We start from the raw sequence: 16,358 nt of genomic DNA on the forward strand, positions 1-16,358 counted from the left end.
TTTTCTCACTCGTAAATGCGTTAAGAGAAGGAGATAGATAGATCGATGGCACGCGTATTAATATACGTAAACAATGCGCTTTTATTGGGTGCCGTCGTATTCGTATAGATCATATAGTCGTGTAGGTGTAGATTGTGATCTACATGTTGAAGTTAGCTTTGTTACTTATGAGTTATGACATTAATTAAATTTTGCTGTCATCCGACAAAAACTCTCATGGTAAAATAAGAGAGGATCTACAATTAATCCGTACGTTCACAAATATTAGCATCTTGGATTCTGCTGTATTTTATGAAATGGTACTTGAATTAGCTAGAAATGAAGTTATATCCTTAATTGTTCTTACTTAATATAATTGTCGGTACAATAATATCGCCACGGAAATATATAGAAGTCTTCCTCTCATTATGTATAGCTTGCGTAAAATAGTTAAAACTCAAACAAAAATCTTACTTGGGGGACAAAATTAACGAAAAAATGCTTCTAATATTTGTCTCCCTAACGTATTTAGTAAGCATACGAACTCACGAAGAACATAACATATTAATATTTGTCTCCCTAACGTATTTTTGTTTTCGAAAAAAATTCGTGAAGAAACAATTAAAAACTGGAAATGGAAAAATGGAAGTAATAAACAAAGAGAGAGTCACAGGTCTTAATGAAGAAAGAAAGGGAAGATAATTAAATGTGAGGGCGTAGTTGAAGCCCATATGCTTATAACTATATATGGTTACATTCATTTTTGCTATATAATATGCTTTCTCCATTCATTATTGTATAATTTTGTTATGACATAACTTTATTTAGCATACGGTACGACAGGGCCAGAAATGTGATAACGTTAACAAAACAATGAAGTGAAAACCTTCCGATCAAAGATAACAACTAAGGAGATGCATATTGCCACAGTATCATAGACCACGACACCCACCTACTTTAACAAAAAATTGAAACCTATCATTGATTGGAATGATGTATTATTTGTCAACACCTATTTTCAGCTATATGTGATGTATAATTTATACCCATACATCGTTGGGCCACCATTGATTTTTTATTTATTTTGTCAAACATATTTTCCGAAAACTGGGCTCTGTTTAGAAAAGTAACATGATTTAACTGGGCCTTTATTGGGCCTTTACTGATGTTTGATAATTTTATCCCTAATCTTGGGGGAAAAAAAAAAGATTTAGCTTACATTGGAAACAGCTTTAGACTAGAGAGAGACCAAAATTGCTCAAAAGAACAAAAGTATGTAAACATGACTTGTTTGTGGCATTCATGATGTGACACCTCTAACTCATACACCTAGGATACTAAAACTTATTGCCCCATGTTTAATTTTAAAATGCTAGATACTGGTCCTCGATAGTCATCATTGTTTTATCCATTTCCGGAAAATACATAATACCAGTTTTTTAAAAATCTTATTTAGCTAAAATAAAAAATATTCATTGAAAAATCACATAAAAAATAACGTTCACTTTTTTTTTTTTTTTTTTTTCTGGTGTTTTGTTTTGGGCAAATTGATAAATCTCGTTTTCCATGAAGAGCATTAACTTTTTTTGTATCATAATTGTCTGATGCATGGCTCTGCCAACAAAATAATACGAACTCTGGTCAAATTGACTGTGACTGTGACCATTGAGAACCCTCACGTGTCCCAAGTAAAAAAGCAAAAATCTTTGACATTAACTTCTGATTCACTTTTTAACGGTGGAGATCAGATGTGGAGTACCTTAAGTACCCGTACACTCGTCTTAGTGGAATATTTTCCAACTGAGGAAATATTTATGTCACGCGCGGGTTTTAGAGTGATTCAGGGGAAAGTTAAAAAAAAAACAAAGCGCCCTTATCGAAGCAGAGAGGTCCGTTTCAGTTTTTTGCGGTAAAAAGTTAAAAGTAATGATAATTTTGTTTTTATTTTCTAACAAGAATAACAATTATTTAATTTCTTTCAGTTAATATTTGTAAAAAAAAGCTAGAAATTAGTTTTTCTATTTTTTAGGAAATCTATTTAATGTAAAATTTTGAATAGAGAAAAAATTGGTTTTTAAAAAACAAAATCCAAAAATTATAGTAGAATCTACTTGCCATTCAAGACCAAAAAATTTAAGTTCTAGAGTTTTCTAAAGTTATTATTTTATTTGATGTTGTTATAAATTTTTAGATATAATATAATAAAATAAAATAATTAAATAATTAATATAGTTCGTAATAATTAAATAATTAATAAAATATTTAAATAATTAATAAAATAATTAATTAATTAAGTTTTATATTCCTTAAAACTTTTCTTCCCTGGATCCTAGATCCGTGATTGAAATCACTTCTTTAATCTGAAACAAAATAATTCACAAATACTTTAGAGAAGAAATCGAAACGTTTCATAACTGAAACGACGGAAGCCGATTGGAAAGAACACCATCGGAATAAAGTCAACACAATTACTCTTACGTCTTGCCGGATACTGGTCGGAAGAATACTCTCACGGAGAGAGAGAAGAAGAGCGAGACTTTGAAATTGGAACTTCGTAGTCATGTGTTCTTGGAAATGTTTATCTTCTCAAATGACTTTCGAATATATGGATAACCAAATATCTTGGAAAGTTCCTTTTTTTTTTGTCGTAATCACTAACCTAAGAACACATATTGTACTAAAATAAATATTTGAAAGAAAGAACATATAAATTTGATTGAATTTTAGGAATCATTAATCTCCTCATGCATACATTCAATTTCATTTTTAAAAGTAGAAATAAATAACTAATAACACCTAAGTTTAGTAAACTAGTTGATTTTTTTTTCTTTGTCAACCAAACATTATTTAGAAAAGAATGTTAGTGTTAGTAGTTCAACCCAGAGGAAAAGCATTTACAAAAGAGATTGTTGAAATTAGAGCTCTAGACGACCGAACAAGACAATCCGCCTTCAAATTCGACGAGCGAGAAATCTTGGGCAAGGAAAAGAGAGGGAACGCGGCCCGAATCAGGTTTAAATCATCTAGTAGAGTAGACAAAGCAGGCCAATCCTCTGGAGCTTTAATCATCGCGACTAGATCTACACAGTCCATCTCGAAGGTCTGACAAACAACTCCATTAGCAAGAAGAAACTCCTTGGCCCAAAGCAAAGCCTCCAACTCTGCGTGGAGTGGGGAGGGGTTCCGCCGAAGACATCTAGCACCCAACATTAAAGTCTAAGCATCGCCATTACAACACCACCAACCAATATAGATTCAAACTACCTGAAAAAATCCATTACCTGAGCCTGCGCATCAACCCATAATATTTTTTTCACTTACGCAAAGATTAAGCACCTTAATTGGCGCTAGTTTTGTGCCTTCAAAAACTTTGTTTTATTTATATCATTCCAAATCAACCATACAATCCAAGGTATCTGAAGCAAAGAATCTTGGTCCCCTGAGATGATCCTCTGCAGTAGATAAAATCCAGATTTGAATACACAGATTTATAAGAAAACCCCCCCCGAAGAAACATGAATCGGAGACAAATCCCATATTTGACTCGAGCGAGGACACTCAAAAAGCGCATGATTAATTGTGTCAACCGCTGAGTCACATCTTTTACACCTAGTACCACACTGGATCCCTTGATGAGCCAAAATATCTGTCACTGGGAGAGTGTGAGAGGCAATTTGCGAGAAAATGTTTAATCTTAGGTAGAATGTGGAGTTTCCAGGCTTGGGCTCTTAAATTTGTATATGTTGAGCCATACTCGACCTCTCCCACCATCTCCCTACCCAACCCATAATTCGATCTCACTGAATATTTCTCAGACTTTGAATAATGCCACACCAACCGATCGGGGTTAAAAGACTTACTTATAGTCATACTCCAAATAATCTGAATATCCTCTATATCCATAACTCCTGAAGAAAAGATAAATGCCACTCCCTGACGACTGGATTAATTAAATGATTAATCATTAAATTTGGATGCAATAATCGATCCTTGCCATTTGCAGGTTGAGGATGTTGATCAGGTATCCAAGGATCCCGCCATACCGAAATATTAGAACTCATACCCACTAACCACCTTGAACCTCACATGACTAAGTCTTTTTTCGAAAAAATGCTCTTCCAACCAAACGACGGTGAGTGAGGCATTGTAGCCAAAAAAGGATGCTTGTTCCTAAAGTACCGACCTTGAAGCACCCGAGCAAACAAGGAATTTAGATATTGAATCAATTGCTAATAGTGTTTAGCCAAACAAGGAACTTATCTAACGCTCTAAAACCCAAACCTCCGTTATCTTTCCTTTTACACAGCTTATCCCAAGCCACCCAATGTAAACCCTTATCCTTATCGCTGGTTCTCCACAAGAAATAAGAAATGGTGCTTGTTAACTTGGATGTTAAATTCTAAGGAAGTTTAGACATGGCATAACATAGGTTGGGAGGGCTAGAGCAACTGATGTAATCATAATTTCTTTCCAACCCTTTGTAAGATATTTTGCCGACCACCCGTTCACATGATTGTCCAACCTATCACGGATATAGTTGAAGACCTTATTACGTGAACCCTGAAGGCTCTCTGGAATACCTAAACAATATCCCGTTCCCCCTTCTTTAGAAATACCAATAACAGTTTTTAGCTGCTCTCTAACTTGTCCTGGTACTTTCTTCCTAAACAAGATAGATGATTTAGCAAGATTGACCTCCTGACCCTAGGCTTTACCATAATGACCTACTGACCCGAGGCTTAAATCAAGGGGACTCTCTTTCTCCGTATCAATTACTTTTTGACACTCATTCTCTTCTGCATTACAAAAGAAGAAACTGTCATCCGAAAATAACAAATGGAAAATACGTGGACAATCAAGAGCTAACTTGATATCCATAATCTGATCCTCTCAACCTTAATAATATTAGCAATTAGACCCTTTGTACAAAGAATAAACAGATACGGAGAAAGAGGGTCCCCTTGATTTAAGCCCCGTTTCGAGAGAATAGAGACTCGGGGCTGCCCATTTAAAAGGACTTGGTAAGACACTGAACGAATTACTATATGATCCAAGTGATCCATTTACTATCAAAACCCAACCGACACATGACTGCTTCCAGAAATGACCATTCTACTCGATCATAAGCTTTGCTCATATCCGTTTTAAAAGCCAGAAAATCTGATCTACATCGTCGATTCATATTTAACCCATGAAACATCTCCTGGGCAATAATAAAAATATATGTAATCAATTTTCCTGAAACGACCAAAATAAGGAAAGTGAATTATCCGTAATCAATCTTATCGAAGCGGAATTGTTTACCACGCCGTGCCAAAGATTTTGCACAAGTTGTTAATATAGGGGGTGATGTGAACCAATCATCTCTAGATAACCAACCCTTGATTGAGGGAAAAAGCAATGCCAATCTTCATTCCCTAACGCACAATCTAAACGACATCTGACAGTTTGATTATTCCTCATGTTGCCTCTCCATGATAACTGCTCCCCATAACAAAGAAACTCTAACATATCACAATGGTGAAGCATCAAATTAAAAGGCATGAAAGAAGAAGCCAACCTTAACGCTCCTCTCGATTTTTCATGATTGCCTACCAATTTATTAAAGTCTCCAATCATAAACCAATGATCCGTCCTAAGAGAGCCAATTTGAATTAATTCATCCCAAACTTTCTCCCGATGTTTAGGAACCGAGTCCCCGTAAACAAAGGACAAGAACAAAAGTTATTGTCCCGAAGAACTAGTTGAATTTATATGCAAAGCCATGCATTCAACCTTTATCAAACCAAAGATCAAACATCTAATGGTTAAATAACCTTGTGGTTGGTTGGAAAAAGAAGGGATTTGTGATTTCTTATTTTGATTACATTTGATCAATCAATAATCTCTTAACACAATATATTAATCAAAAACTAGCTAGTAATATATATTTTAGTAATTATAAATTATGTAATACACAAACTTAAATAATTTTCTATTTTCACGAATTAAGTAAATAAGACTTGATACGTAAAATCAATGTCCAATAAACTATAAAGTGTAGGGGATACACAAATATCTTTGAAGAGTTATGTTTCATAATTTTTTTGTATCTTAAATCTCAAACTAATTAATATGTTAGTCTAAAAGATAATTGAATCTAGGACATGTAGATAATACATCTTTTTATTAAACTTAATTGTCTTAATTTCGTATAAATCTGGTTGAAGTTGAGTAATTTCGTAACATGTAAATCTTATTAATTGATGAAGATTTGTAGAAACATAGAAAAAAAACCTAGAACACATAAATTGTATAAAAAATTTTATGTATATATAAATAAGTCACTTAATCACAACATATTTTCATAAAACTATAAAATTCAACCAGTTGACAAGAAAAAAATATAGCTAGAGAAGAGAGTATAGAGAAAGAAACCATGCATCCCATCTTTATCAAAAACCAAAACAATCATGCATCCAATGATAAATAACCTCTCGGTTGGTCAAGACAAGATATTGTTTAAAGTTTAAACATATCTTAATGAAGAATTTATCTTTTTAGCCAAAAACAAATTCGATTTTAACTATAATCCCGCTCCTAGTCTCGACCAAACTTCAAAAAAAAAAACCCTAAACCCGATAACACCAAAAACACCAAAAAAAACAGAACCCGAAAAGAAAGAACAACATTACCAAAGTAGTTTCTCCTCCTCTTTTTGTTTTTTTTTTTTTAAATAAATCCTCATTAGAAGACAAAATCATACTCAAATCAAATGTCCCAAAAAAAAAAAAAAACATCACATTAAACGCTACATAAAAAAAAAAAAGCAAGTTTTTGAGTAACCCACTACGACCCCTACTCTCTCTTCATAAAAACACAAAGAAGAGCCTCTTCTCCTTCTTCAATCTCTCTCTCTCTCTCTCTTTCTCTCTCAGAGAAAAAAAAAAAAAAAAAAGTAGAGAAAAATTTAAGAGTGACCATCATGGATCCGGGAGATCCTACTTCGATACTTTTCACAAAGATCAGAACTTTAGAACCCGATTTCGCATCCAAAATCATTGGTTACTTGCTTTTACAAGACTTGGGTAATAGAGATTTGATGCGTTTGGCTCTTGGACCCGACACTTTCTTACAGTCCGTTTGTCTCAAAGCTAAATCTGCTTTAGGTCTTTCTTCTTCTTCTAATGGATCTTCTTCTTCCTCTGCTTCGTCCCCATTGAACCCTATCTCCAGACCCATTAACATCCACCGTCACTCCTTGTCTCACTCTTCTTCCGGAAACGGGTTTATGGAGTTTTCTAGAAACCCTCTGTCTCCTTCTTACACTACCCCTGGCTCTCTCGGAAGCAACCCTAACATGATTTCGAGTCCGTTTCAAGCAAGTTCGTCTCTTTTTGCTTCAGATGGTGGTGCTGCTGCTGCTGGTGACTCTACTGGAAACGGCGATTTACTCGATGAGCAGCAACTTGGGAACTACTTGTCGTTCCTCAACGAGTCTTCTTCCAAGAACAACGACGAATCTGTGGATCCGTTTGGTTTCTCGTCTGACAATGGTGGAGATGCGCATTTGCATAAGAGGAGTTTCTCAGCCAGTGATGCTTGTTTCGGTTCAGAGGAGCCCGGATTTGGCGGCGGCGGTTACAACAGGTTTCAACACGGTGGTTTAGGTGATGATTTTGATTCTCCTGGTGGTTTTGGCTCGCCGGATTACGTTACTAGACAGCAAGAGGAGATGATGAGGATGAAGATGGCTCAGAGGCAGCGAATGGCCGCTGCTCAGTACTTGGCGGCTTCTGGTTCACCAATGTCGTATGAAAAAGGTCTCAGTTTGCTCTTGCATCAGCGTAATGCGCACAGGTAACTATGAATTGAAGCTTCTTTTTTTTTTTTTTTTTTTCTTTTTTTCTTTTCTCTCAAGAATGTGTATTTGGTTGGTACAGACTTCAGATTTAACCCCAAAAAAATGTGTTGGTTGCGGTGGATCATGAAAAAGTTTTAATCTTTATGATTTTTTAGGTGTTCTGTTCTGAGATGTCAATTATTGCTTATATAATTGTGGTTCTTAACGTCTTTTTCGTATGGTTTTACTACTTTTGGTATTCATTTACATACCAATGATTGGGCTTTTTTTTCTTTTCCTCCTAGGCGCTTTAGTCAATCTTATGTTTGAAGTATGTTTGAAGAAATCTTTGTGTTAGCCTATATGATATGCAAATTGATAGTTTTCTTTTTTTTGGTGGTGTTTTTGTATTTGCAGATCAGGAGCAGGACCATTTGGGGAAGAGGGTTACTGGTATGGTAGTCCAGGCCGGCATGAAAGGGATGAGTTTATGGGAATGGGAGATAAATCTAACTCTGCATCTAAACAGATTTACTTGACATTTCCAGCTGACAGCTCCTTCACTGATGAAGATGTTTCCAATTATTTTGGGTAATCTTTCAAAAATACATTTTTTTGATCAATGCTTTTTATGTGTTTGCATCATCAAAAGTTTGGTGGATGTCTATTAACGTGTGCCTGTCTCTGTTTAATCATGTTTCTTGTTTTCTTGTAGCAATTTTGGACCAGTGCAAGATGTTAGGATCCCCTACCAGCAGAAACGAATGTTTGGGTTTGTCACTTTTGTCCACTCTGAAACTGTGAGAATCATATTGGCCAGAGGAAACCCTCATTTCATCTGTGACTCACGTGTTCTTGTTAAACCCTACAAGGAGAAGGGAAGAATCCTTGAAAAGTATGTTGAAACCACTGCACCTGCATTGTCTGTTTGTTTTGTTTCTCCTTCAGATTCTTCTTCTCTTTCGTGTTTCCTTTTCTTATAGTTCTTTGTTATCAAATAATAGCAGAAGGCAGCAGCAACAAATGCTGCAGCAGATGGAGAGAGGAAACTATTCTCCTGGTTCAAGTCCATCTGGATTGGATTCCAGGGATCTCTTTGATTGTCACTTCGGTTAGTTGAATTTCTTTCCTATGGTTTCATCAGAGCTCAATCTCTTCTTTCTTTTTTTGTTTGGTATTTCTTCTAAGACCAGTCTTGTTTTGTTTGCTACCAGCACCAAGGATGTTTTCTAACACACAGGAGATGATGAGGAGAAAAGCTGAGCAGGCAGCTGACCTGCAACAAGCAATAGAACTCCAAAGGAGAAGATTTCTGAATCTGCAGTTGCCCGACATGGACAGTGAATCCTTTCTCCATCACCAGCGTGGTCTTGTTATTGGCTCCCCCGTTCATTTTGCCTCTCGTGGCAATCAAAGCTTGCTATTTCGATCAGAAAACACCAGTGAAGAAGTCATCGAAGGTTATTCTAATCCCCCTATATGTAATTTGGCTTAATCTATCTTTTTTTTCACTTTCTCCCTCCTATCTAACCCCTAAGCAGGTAATGGTGATTCAGGACATTTTCAGTCTGAAGCAAATCGAGCGTTTCTGAGTGATACTGATCATAACATCAGTCAAGAACGTGGTTACAATAACCATCTCAACAACGGGTATGTCTACTAAGACAATAAAAATGGTATCTGATCATTTTCATGGCTTAAGTCGTTTCTGTATGATATACAACATCCACTCTTATCCGTTCTTTTATTACTTTGACTCAAGGCAAGAGACAAGTCTGGAGAACGCTCTGCCTGATAGCTTCTTTGCTTCCCCATCGAAGACTGGTGAAATTCAAGACCCCGAGTTTGAGAAAGAGAATTGTGCTACTCTCTCTGTTACTACAGAAAATAAGGCAGCCTCGTCACTTCAATCAGCCTAGCAATTGGTATGTGCAAACTTTCTTCTTGATTCAGTCACATTATCGCATAACTACTGTTAACACTTGTTAATACCTCTTCCTGGAACTTTCCAGGTTCGATAGAAGCAGAAAGAAAAGTATGAAAAGGTAGGCATTTTAAGCCATACTGCAACTTGAAGGTTCTCTAAACTTAAGTTGGTATTAACTAACTACATGGTTTTAATTTCTTTGGTTGCAGAAAAGTAGAGTCTGATAAAAGAAGCAAGTAGAAGTATTTTGTCTATATGTAGAAGCTAAAACCGGTTTTATAATATGGAACAGAAAGAAGGGTAGAGAGGCCCGTTAGGATATTACATATCTCGAAAAAGGCAGTTGTCGAATGCCAATCTGCAATAGAAATTACAGCTAAGTACTAACCTCGACAAAGCATTGATAGGCAGAAACAATATAGTGACTAAAACCTTCAAGTTTTAAGTTTTCCGTCTGTTCATCGATAATTGTTACCTTTCGACTGGGTTATAATCCTGGTTCTGAACATCAGTTGTCAATATAGATGAATATGTCTCTGTCTTTGTTTTGTTCGTTTTCATATGATCTTTTTGTTTTGTTCGTTTTCATATGATCTTTTCTTCGTTGGTACAAACTATATATATAATATATATTAATTAACCTTCTTATGTCAAGAATGAAAGCAAATGGATTCTTTTAGGGTTCGGTCAATTAATTTTATTCATTTGTAAGACTGCTCTTTAAACTTAAGCTGTCTTCAAATTCAAAATCAATTACGACAACAATCGGGAACAATAATGCAACAAGAAACAGGTTTATGCTCTCTGCATCCTTGGCTAAGGTTATACCAAATATCAAAGTTGACGGAGAGATGAAAGTGCTTGGCTTGTGTTTCTTGAGATTCGGTCATGTATCGGTTCCTGTCAACAAAGCTATAGATCAATACACTTGAAACTCTGATTTAACGTGGTTGATACAAAGTAGAGATTTTGGGATTGATCGGGATCATACCTGAGTCGGAACAATATCAATTTTTGATCCAGTGATAGTTTCATACAAGAAGATGTACCTGCCATCATCACGGTTCCTTGCATCAGTTTTTTTAATACCAAAACTACTAGCAAAAACTAACGTAGTTCAGTGAATGTCCGATCTTACAAAGCATGTACACACAATGTTTCTTCCCATATTGAAAACATGTAATAGAACAATCCTCTAGTAAAATTTACAGATCAAAATACATACCGCCAAGCTAATTCAGTCACGAGTTCTGCTGGAGCAGCAGGCAGGACCTGAAAATTACCGACGATGGAGACACCAAGAATTTTAGCAGGGGTTTTAGATAGAGTAGGAAAAATGAAAATTACATTGTGAAGATGTAAGCATACCTTGTCCTCGTACGGATTGCAGTTCTCTTTGAACCATAATCTTAGGAACTCCTATTTGAATTAAAAAAAACAGAGAACGTGTGAGTGAACAAAGTATTACAACCCAATGAAACCTGACTGAGAGCAAAAACAGGCAAAATCACTAACCTTATCAACATTTTCAGGCTCCATGCCTTTTTGGAAGCGCTCTTCATATGAACCTGCAAGCCAGTATCTGCTGGAATCGGGTGTATGAATCTATGCACAATGTGTACAAGTGGATGATGATTCTAATCAGTGATTTTGGCAATTTGTGCAGATATGTGTTCAACTATGCATTCAAAGAGAGATAGACATGGAAATAAAGAGAAAATATAACAGACCTCATCAATCAATAAGATTGAGCCATCACTACTTCTTCCAAACTCGTACTTTGTGTCTACCAGTATCAGTCCATGTTCCTTGGCAACACGCTGAAAAGTAAGCATGATATAATTAAAATCTATTAGACCTTCCAACAATACACAATATTTCAATATTGAAGCCAGCAAAATATATCAAGAAACTGATTTCTTGTGGTCTGCAATTTACAATTATGAAAATCACTATAGTCTATGGCTTCTGACGTAGGAGTTGTAACTAACCTGCCCAAACTCAAACAAGCTCAAAGCTTTCATACTTGCTTCATCAAATTCAGCTTGAGTCATGAATCCACCTTCAACTATCTGCAAGAATCATCTGAAGAATTAGAAGAAACACAGAACTACACAGTTTTGGCTTATATATTCTTGTCTTACAGCTAAGCAGATCACAGAAAGAGCAACCTAATGACTCAAAAAACTTATTTTATGGAATCTACATTTATTTATTGTAACAGGTTATTAGACCTCATTTGGAGAGATGGGCACATCATGATCCGCAGCCTTGGTTGTCGGTGTGAGTATATTAGCTGGAAGCTTCTGGTTTTTTACTAATCCTGCACAATTTAGTGATCAGCATATCAATGATGATCTTCTAAGATGCACTTAAAGAAGAAGGCAACTAATAAATGGAAATAAAAGAAACTGTACCATCTGAGAGCTCATTCCCACAATAGTTACGAACACCTTTATTGTACACCGTCCATAAAGAAGTGTCAGTACTTCCAGTCACATATCCTCTAACTACAAATAACAAACATAAGAGAACAGCTTAGAACTAAAGCAAATACATAGGGAAGCGTCTGACAAGGTACTCTACATCTAGATCCAACACGCACTAACCCACAAACTCTATGGGGAAAACCGAGCATTTCTTTGCGATAACAACATTTCTGTCAGGAGATGAAACAATTGCATTTGGAGTTATGTGCTGTGTGTTATTGAACCACCACAAACTTGTCTCGTTAAGAACCTGAAAGTTAATCACCACAAACTTATAATTTCGTTACAGTTTGATCCATTGTTTGACAACACTGCAAAGCTTTGAATAAAGAGCACAAACCTGGCCTTTGAAGGGAATTGAAGCAAGATTTCTGTCGAATGCACTCAACCTATCTGTTGTAATAAGAACCAGATAATCACCAGCATCATAAATATCTCTAACCTGCAATATCAATTTTACTATCTTGATCAGTTCTCAATTCTAAAATCAACAATTGTGTTGGTCTAGCACAGGCATAGTCTTTTCAGAAAGATATGAAACAAAAAGGAAACATTACTAACCTTTCCCCTGATTCGAGATTTCAGACCAGGAACAGTCGTTAGAAGATTCGTCTCAGAGAGACAATTAGAAAGCGAGTCTTTGATTGTGCAAAGAACCACTCCTTTCCGGTTACTCGTGACTAAATCGTCAAGAGACAGTTGTGGTCGCTCCTCCTGCTGGTTTTGGGTCTTTCCCTGGCAAGACATAACCAATGAACAGGGTTTTGGGTATTTCTTGAACTCCGGTAATGTTCTAAGGAACGAGACTGATGCAAAAGCTGGGTTTTTAACAGACACTGCTCTAGCAACGCTCTGGGGTGTTCTCAACGGATTTAGAGTTGACCTCACACACTGAGCCATTCCAGAAACAGGCACTTAAAACCCCTGGCACCAGAAAAACCACAAAAATCTTAAAAATTTATACGATTTGAACTCCATTTCAGTAGCAGCCAGCCAGCCACAAAGGCAAAACAAGAAGAGTAGGAAGGATTCTAAACGGAACATATAAAGTCAGGATTATAGTCCAAAATAAACTCTAGAAAGGAAGAAGAGCAGACAACATATAAGCGAAACGAGTAACCACAGCTAACACAAACCCCGTGAAAATATGAGAATCGAACATGTGAGAACAGAAAGGAAGAAAGCCAAAACCTTTGAACAAATAAGCTAAAGCCGGAGCGCGACGGAATCAGTTCTGATAAACAGGGAGACAATAGAAGCCGGCGGCGATAAGTAGGGAGAAACACCGAGCTCGGAATTTGCGTTTGCGTTTAAAACCTGAATGTTATTTTTTTTTCACAAACATTAGAATGTTTATTTAAATTAAGGAAAAATAAAATATACAACGAGAGAGAAGAAAAAAACACGGCTTTGCCCTCTCGGGGATCAAGATCCGTCACCTCTGCAACCAAAATCTGTGTTTTTTTTACCTGTATTCAAACCAAAGGTTAAACCTTTGCTTGAAGTTTGTGAAACCCTCAAGGGAGATAGATGCCAATGTAGAGAGTCGAGAAAGAGAGACAGAGAAGCAGAGAGAGAGATATGGCGAGGCAAGCTGGGAAGCAGAATTGTAGGAGGGTTGTGTTAGTTTCATGCCTCGCGCTTTTAGCTGCGGGACTTGTTGGAGACTTCCTTTGGGCTTCTTCTCATCGTTTCTCCTCCGTTGGGATGTCTCTTCCCTCCTCTTTTACCACCGTGATCGGACAACTCCCTCCTAATTCCAATGTAAATGCTGTCTCTTGTTGATGTAATTGGATCTCAAACAAATACTCACTTGTTGCGCCTGGTCATCAAAAATAATTAGGCTCAGTTTCTCACTTCTTGCGTCTGCTTTTGGTGCTTCTTCAGGGAAACGATACTGAGAAGAAGAAGGAGAAGAATGATAAAGTTCGGGAAAGGAAGCTTTCTGCAACGTTTCAAGATTTGGCTGCTCCTGAACTCAAATGGGAGAAGATGGCAGCTGCTCCTGTGCCTCGCTTAGATGGAGCTGCAATTCAGATTAGGAATTTTCTATATGTGTTTGCTGGATACGGCACCATTGATATTGTAAGCCTCTTATATATCCTTCTTTAAAGAAAAAAAACAAAGAACAAGAGATCTTTGATCAGTAGTATTTGGTTGTTTCTGACCAATGATGAGCTGTGTTTTTATGTGTGTTTCGACATTCAGGTACATTCCCATGTTGATATATACAATTTCGTAGATAATACATGGGGAGGAAGATTTGATATGCCAAAAGAGATGGCACATTCACATTTAGGGATGGTAACGGATGGTAGATACATCTACATTGTCACTGGTCAATATGGTCCTCAATGTAGAGGGCCTACAGCTAAAACTTTTGTGCTTGACACTGATACTAATTCGTGGAGTGACTTCGTTCCCTTACCAGTTCCTAGGTAATTTTGAATATCCCTGCTGATGAGATTACTGGTTTAGCTCGTTTGGATGATATCATTTTGTTGCTCAAGATATTCTGTGATGCTTAATGATTAGAGGAACTGAGTGTTAAATTGTGTTTACATTCAGGTATGCTCCAGCTACTCAGCTTTGGAGAGGTAGGCTCCACGTGATGGGTGGAAGCAAGGAGAATCGGCATACACCAGGGCTTGAACACTGGAGTATTGCAGTAAAAGATGGGAAAGCATTGGAAAAGGAGTGGAGAAGTGAAATTCCAATCCCTCGTGGAGGACCTCACAGGTTATTTTCTCAACTCTGTTGAAGTCTGTTGTTTATAGCTACTTCATACACCTTCCTCCGATTTATTTGAGTTTGACTGTTCTTGTGTGACTGTAGAGCATGCGTAGTAGTGGATGACCGGCTTTTTGTCATTGGAGGTCAAGAAGGTGATTTCATGGCTAAACCAGGATCTCCCATCTTCAAATGCTCACGCCGTATGGAGGTATCCAATAATAGACTACCTGTTTGATTAAATATTCATGACTCCTCAAGTGTTGCAATTTATGAACATCATGTGTCCTTTTTTCACCTTGGTGGTTTTAGGTTGTATTCAGTGATGTCTACATGCTGGATGAGGAAATGAAGTGGAAAGTTATGCCATCAATGCCAAAACCGGATTCCCATATTGAATTTGCTTGGAAAGTTGTTAACAACTCCATTGTAATCGTTGGAGGCACTACAGAGAAGCATCCTGAAACCAAAAAGATGGTCCTTGTTGGTGAAATCTTCCAGTTCAACCTGAATACAATGGTAAAAACCCCAGTGACATTCATGCTTAAAACCTCTCTATCCTATTAAAAAGTGTAAACAGTAGCTCGAAATTTTGTTCTCTGCAGAAATGGTATGTGATTGGAAAGTTGCCATACCGTGTGAAGACTACGCTGGTTGGGTATTGGGAAGGGCAGTTATACTTCACCTCGGGGCAACGAGACAAAGGGCCAGATGATCCTGCCCCTCGTAAGGTGATTGCAGAGATGTGGAGAACCAAACTGATACTGAATCCATGAGGAGAGACAAAGAATCGATCTCCCTTTTGTTATGCAAAGTCGTCCCAGCATTCTTTTTTAAGTTAGTATTTTTTTGAGCATAATTCATCCCACTACAGTTTTTGTTGTATCTTATCTTCTGTATGTTGATGGAGCATTTGTATATTGTAAACAAAATCTTTAGAAACGACACCCATTATGCTGTGAGAATTATGAATGAGGAAAAGTTTTAAGTCCAAACTTGTCCTCAGTTATGTTCCAAGTTTTGTTCAAACCAACAAGGTTCTTTGGAGTAGGCAAAGGGGAAGAGAACCAGAGCCAATAATTTAGAATGGTAACATTAATTTATGAACTATCTACCTAACTCTTGAGGGTTTTTATTTTGGTGGTGACGACAAAGTTATGTCTTCATCTCCTGCAGCTTCACAAATAAGTGAAATTTTCTTTTTTTGGCATAGAATTTTGCTTTTTATATGTGTTGTAAAATATTTTAAAATTACCCAAACTTAAATAATAAAATCTCATAATCTCATAGAATCACATTTCATTTTCTTTTTTAAAAAATAGAAAAACTCTAAAACACAATCAAATCTTCTAAAAATCTTCTTTCAAAATTGTAAAATATCAAAATTCTAACAAATCCTTAAAATATCAAG

The 16,358-nt window shown here is 36.6% G+C and overlaps 3 protein-coding genes across 7 annotated transcripts; 2 read left to right on the plus strand and 1 right to left on the minus strand.

The window, feature by feature from the left end:
• Positions 1 to 6,308: 6,308 nt before the first annotated feature.
• On the plus strand, positions 6,309 to 10,269 carry LOC104786049 (zinc finger CCCH domain-containing protein 55). Of its 4 annotated transcripts, none has more exons than XM_087455789.1 (9): positions 6,309 to 7,818; positions 8,219 to 8,392; positions 8,517 to 8,696; positions 8,806 to 8,912; positions 9,016 to 9,261; positions 9,343 to 9,451; positions 9,564 to 9,726; positions 9,814 to 9,846; positions 9,938 to 10,269. In XM_087455789.1, exons 1-7 carry the CDS (start codon positions 6,944 to 6,946, stop codon positions 9,718 to 9,720), a joined length of 1,848 nt encoding a protein of 615 aa, XP_087311915.1. In that variant the 5' UTR covers positions 6,309 to 6,943; the 3' UTR covers positions 9,721 to 9,726; positions 9,814 to 9,846; positions 9,938 to 10,269. The 4 variants fall into 4 exon arrangements, with proteins under 4 accessions (XP_087311915.1, XP_087311921.1, XP_087311918.1 ...); XM_087455795.1 differs by having other exon boundaries at positions 6,326 to 7,818; positions 9,358 to 9,451; XM_087455792.1 differs by having other exon boundaries at positions 6,672 to 7,818; positions 8,809 to 8,912.
• A 133-nt stretch (positions 10,270 to 10,402) lies between these two features.
• Positions 10,403 to 13,534, minus strand: LOC104786059 (phosphoribosylaminoimidazole-succinocarboxamide synthase, chloroplastic). 2 transcript variants are annotated; one of them, XM_087455798.1, is made up of 13 exons: positions 13,409 to 13,534; positions 12,779 to 13,141; positions 12,558 to 12,659; positions 12,338 to 12,467; positions 12,146 to 12,238; positions 11,963 to 12,051; positions 11,720 to 11,800; positions 11,459 to 11,548; positions 11,244 to 11,333; positions 11,097 to 11,147; positions 10,954 to 11,000; positions 10,720 to 10,777; positions 10,403 to 10,602 (listed from the first exon to the last, which is right to left on the minus strand). In XM_087455798.1, exons 2-13 carry the CDS (start codon positions 13,115 to 13,117, stop codon positions 10,426 to 10,428), a joined length of 1,347 nt encoding a protein of 448 aa, XP_087311924.1. In that variant the 5' UTR covers positions 13,118 to 13,141; positions 13,409 to 13,534; the 3' UTR covers positions 10,403 to 10,425. The 2 variants fall into 2 exon arrangements, with proteins under 2 accessions (XP_087311924.1, XP_010509687.1); XM_010511385.3 differs by having other exon boundaries at positions 10,403 to 10,628.
• Positions 13,518 to 15,942, plus strand: LOC104786069 (kelch repeat-containing protein At3g27220). Its single transcript, XM_010511397.3, has 7 exons — positions 13,518 to 13,981; positions 14,105 to 14,302; positions 14,426 to 14,655; positions 14,786 to 14,956; positions 15,053 to 15,158; positions 15,260 to 15,466; positions 15,553 to 15,942. Exons 1-7 carry the CDS (start codon positions 13,799 to 13,801, stop codon positions 15,721 to 15,723), a joined length of 1,266 nt encoding a protein of 421 aa, XP_010509699.1. The 5' UTR covers positions 13,518 to 13,798; the 3' UTR covers positions 15,724 to 15,942.
• Positions 15,943 to 16,358: the final 416 nt, after the last annotated feature.

Source organism: Camelina sativa, chromosome 1, assembly GCF_030686135.1.
Source record: "Camelina sativa cultivar CO46 ecotype springtype chromosome 1, ASM3068613v1".
Lineage (NCBI taxonomy): Eukaryota > Viridiplantae > Streptophyta > Magnoliopsida > Brassicales > Brassicaceae > Camelina > Camelina sativa.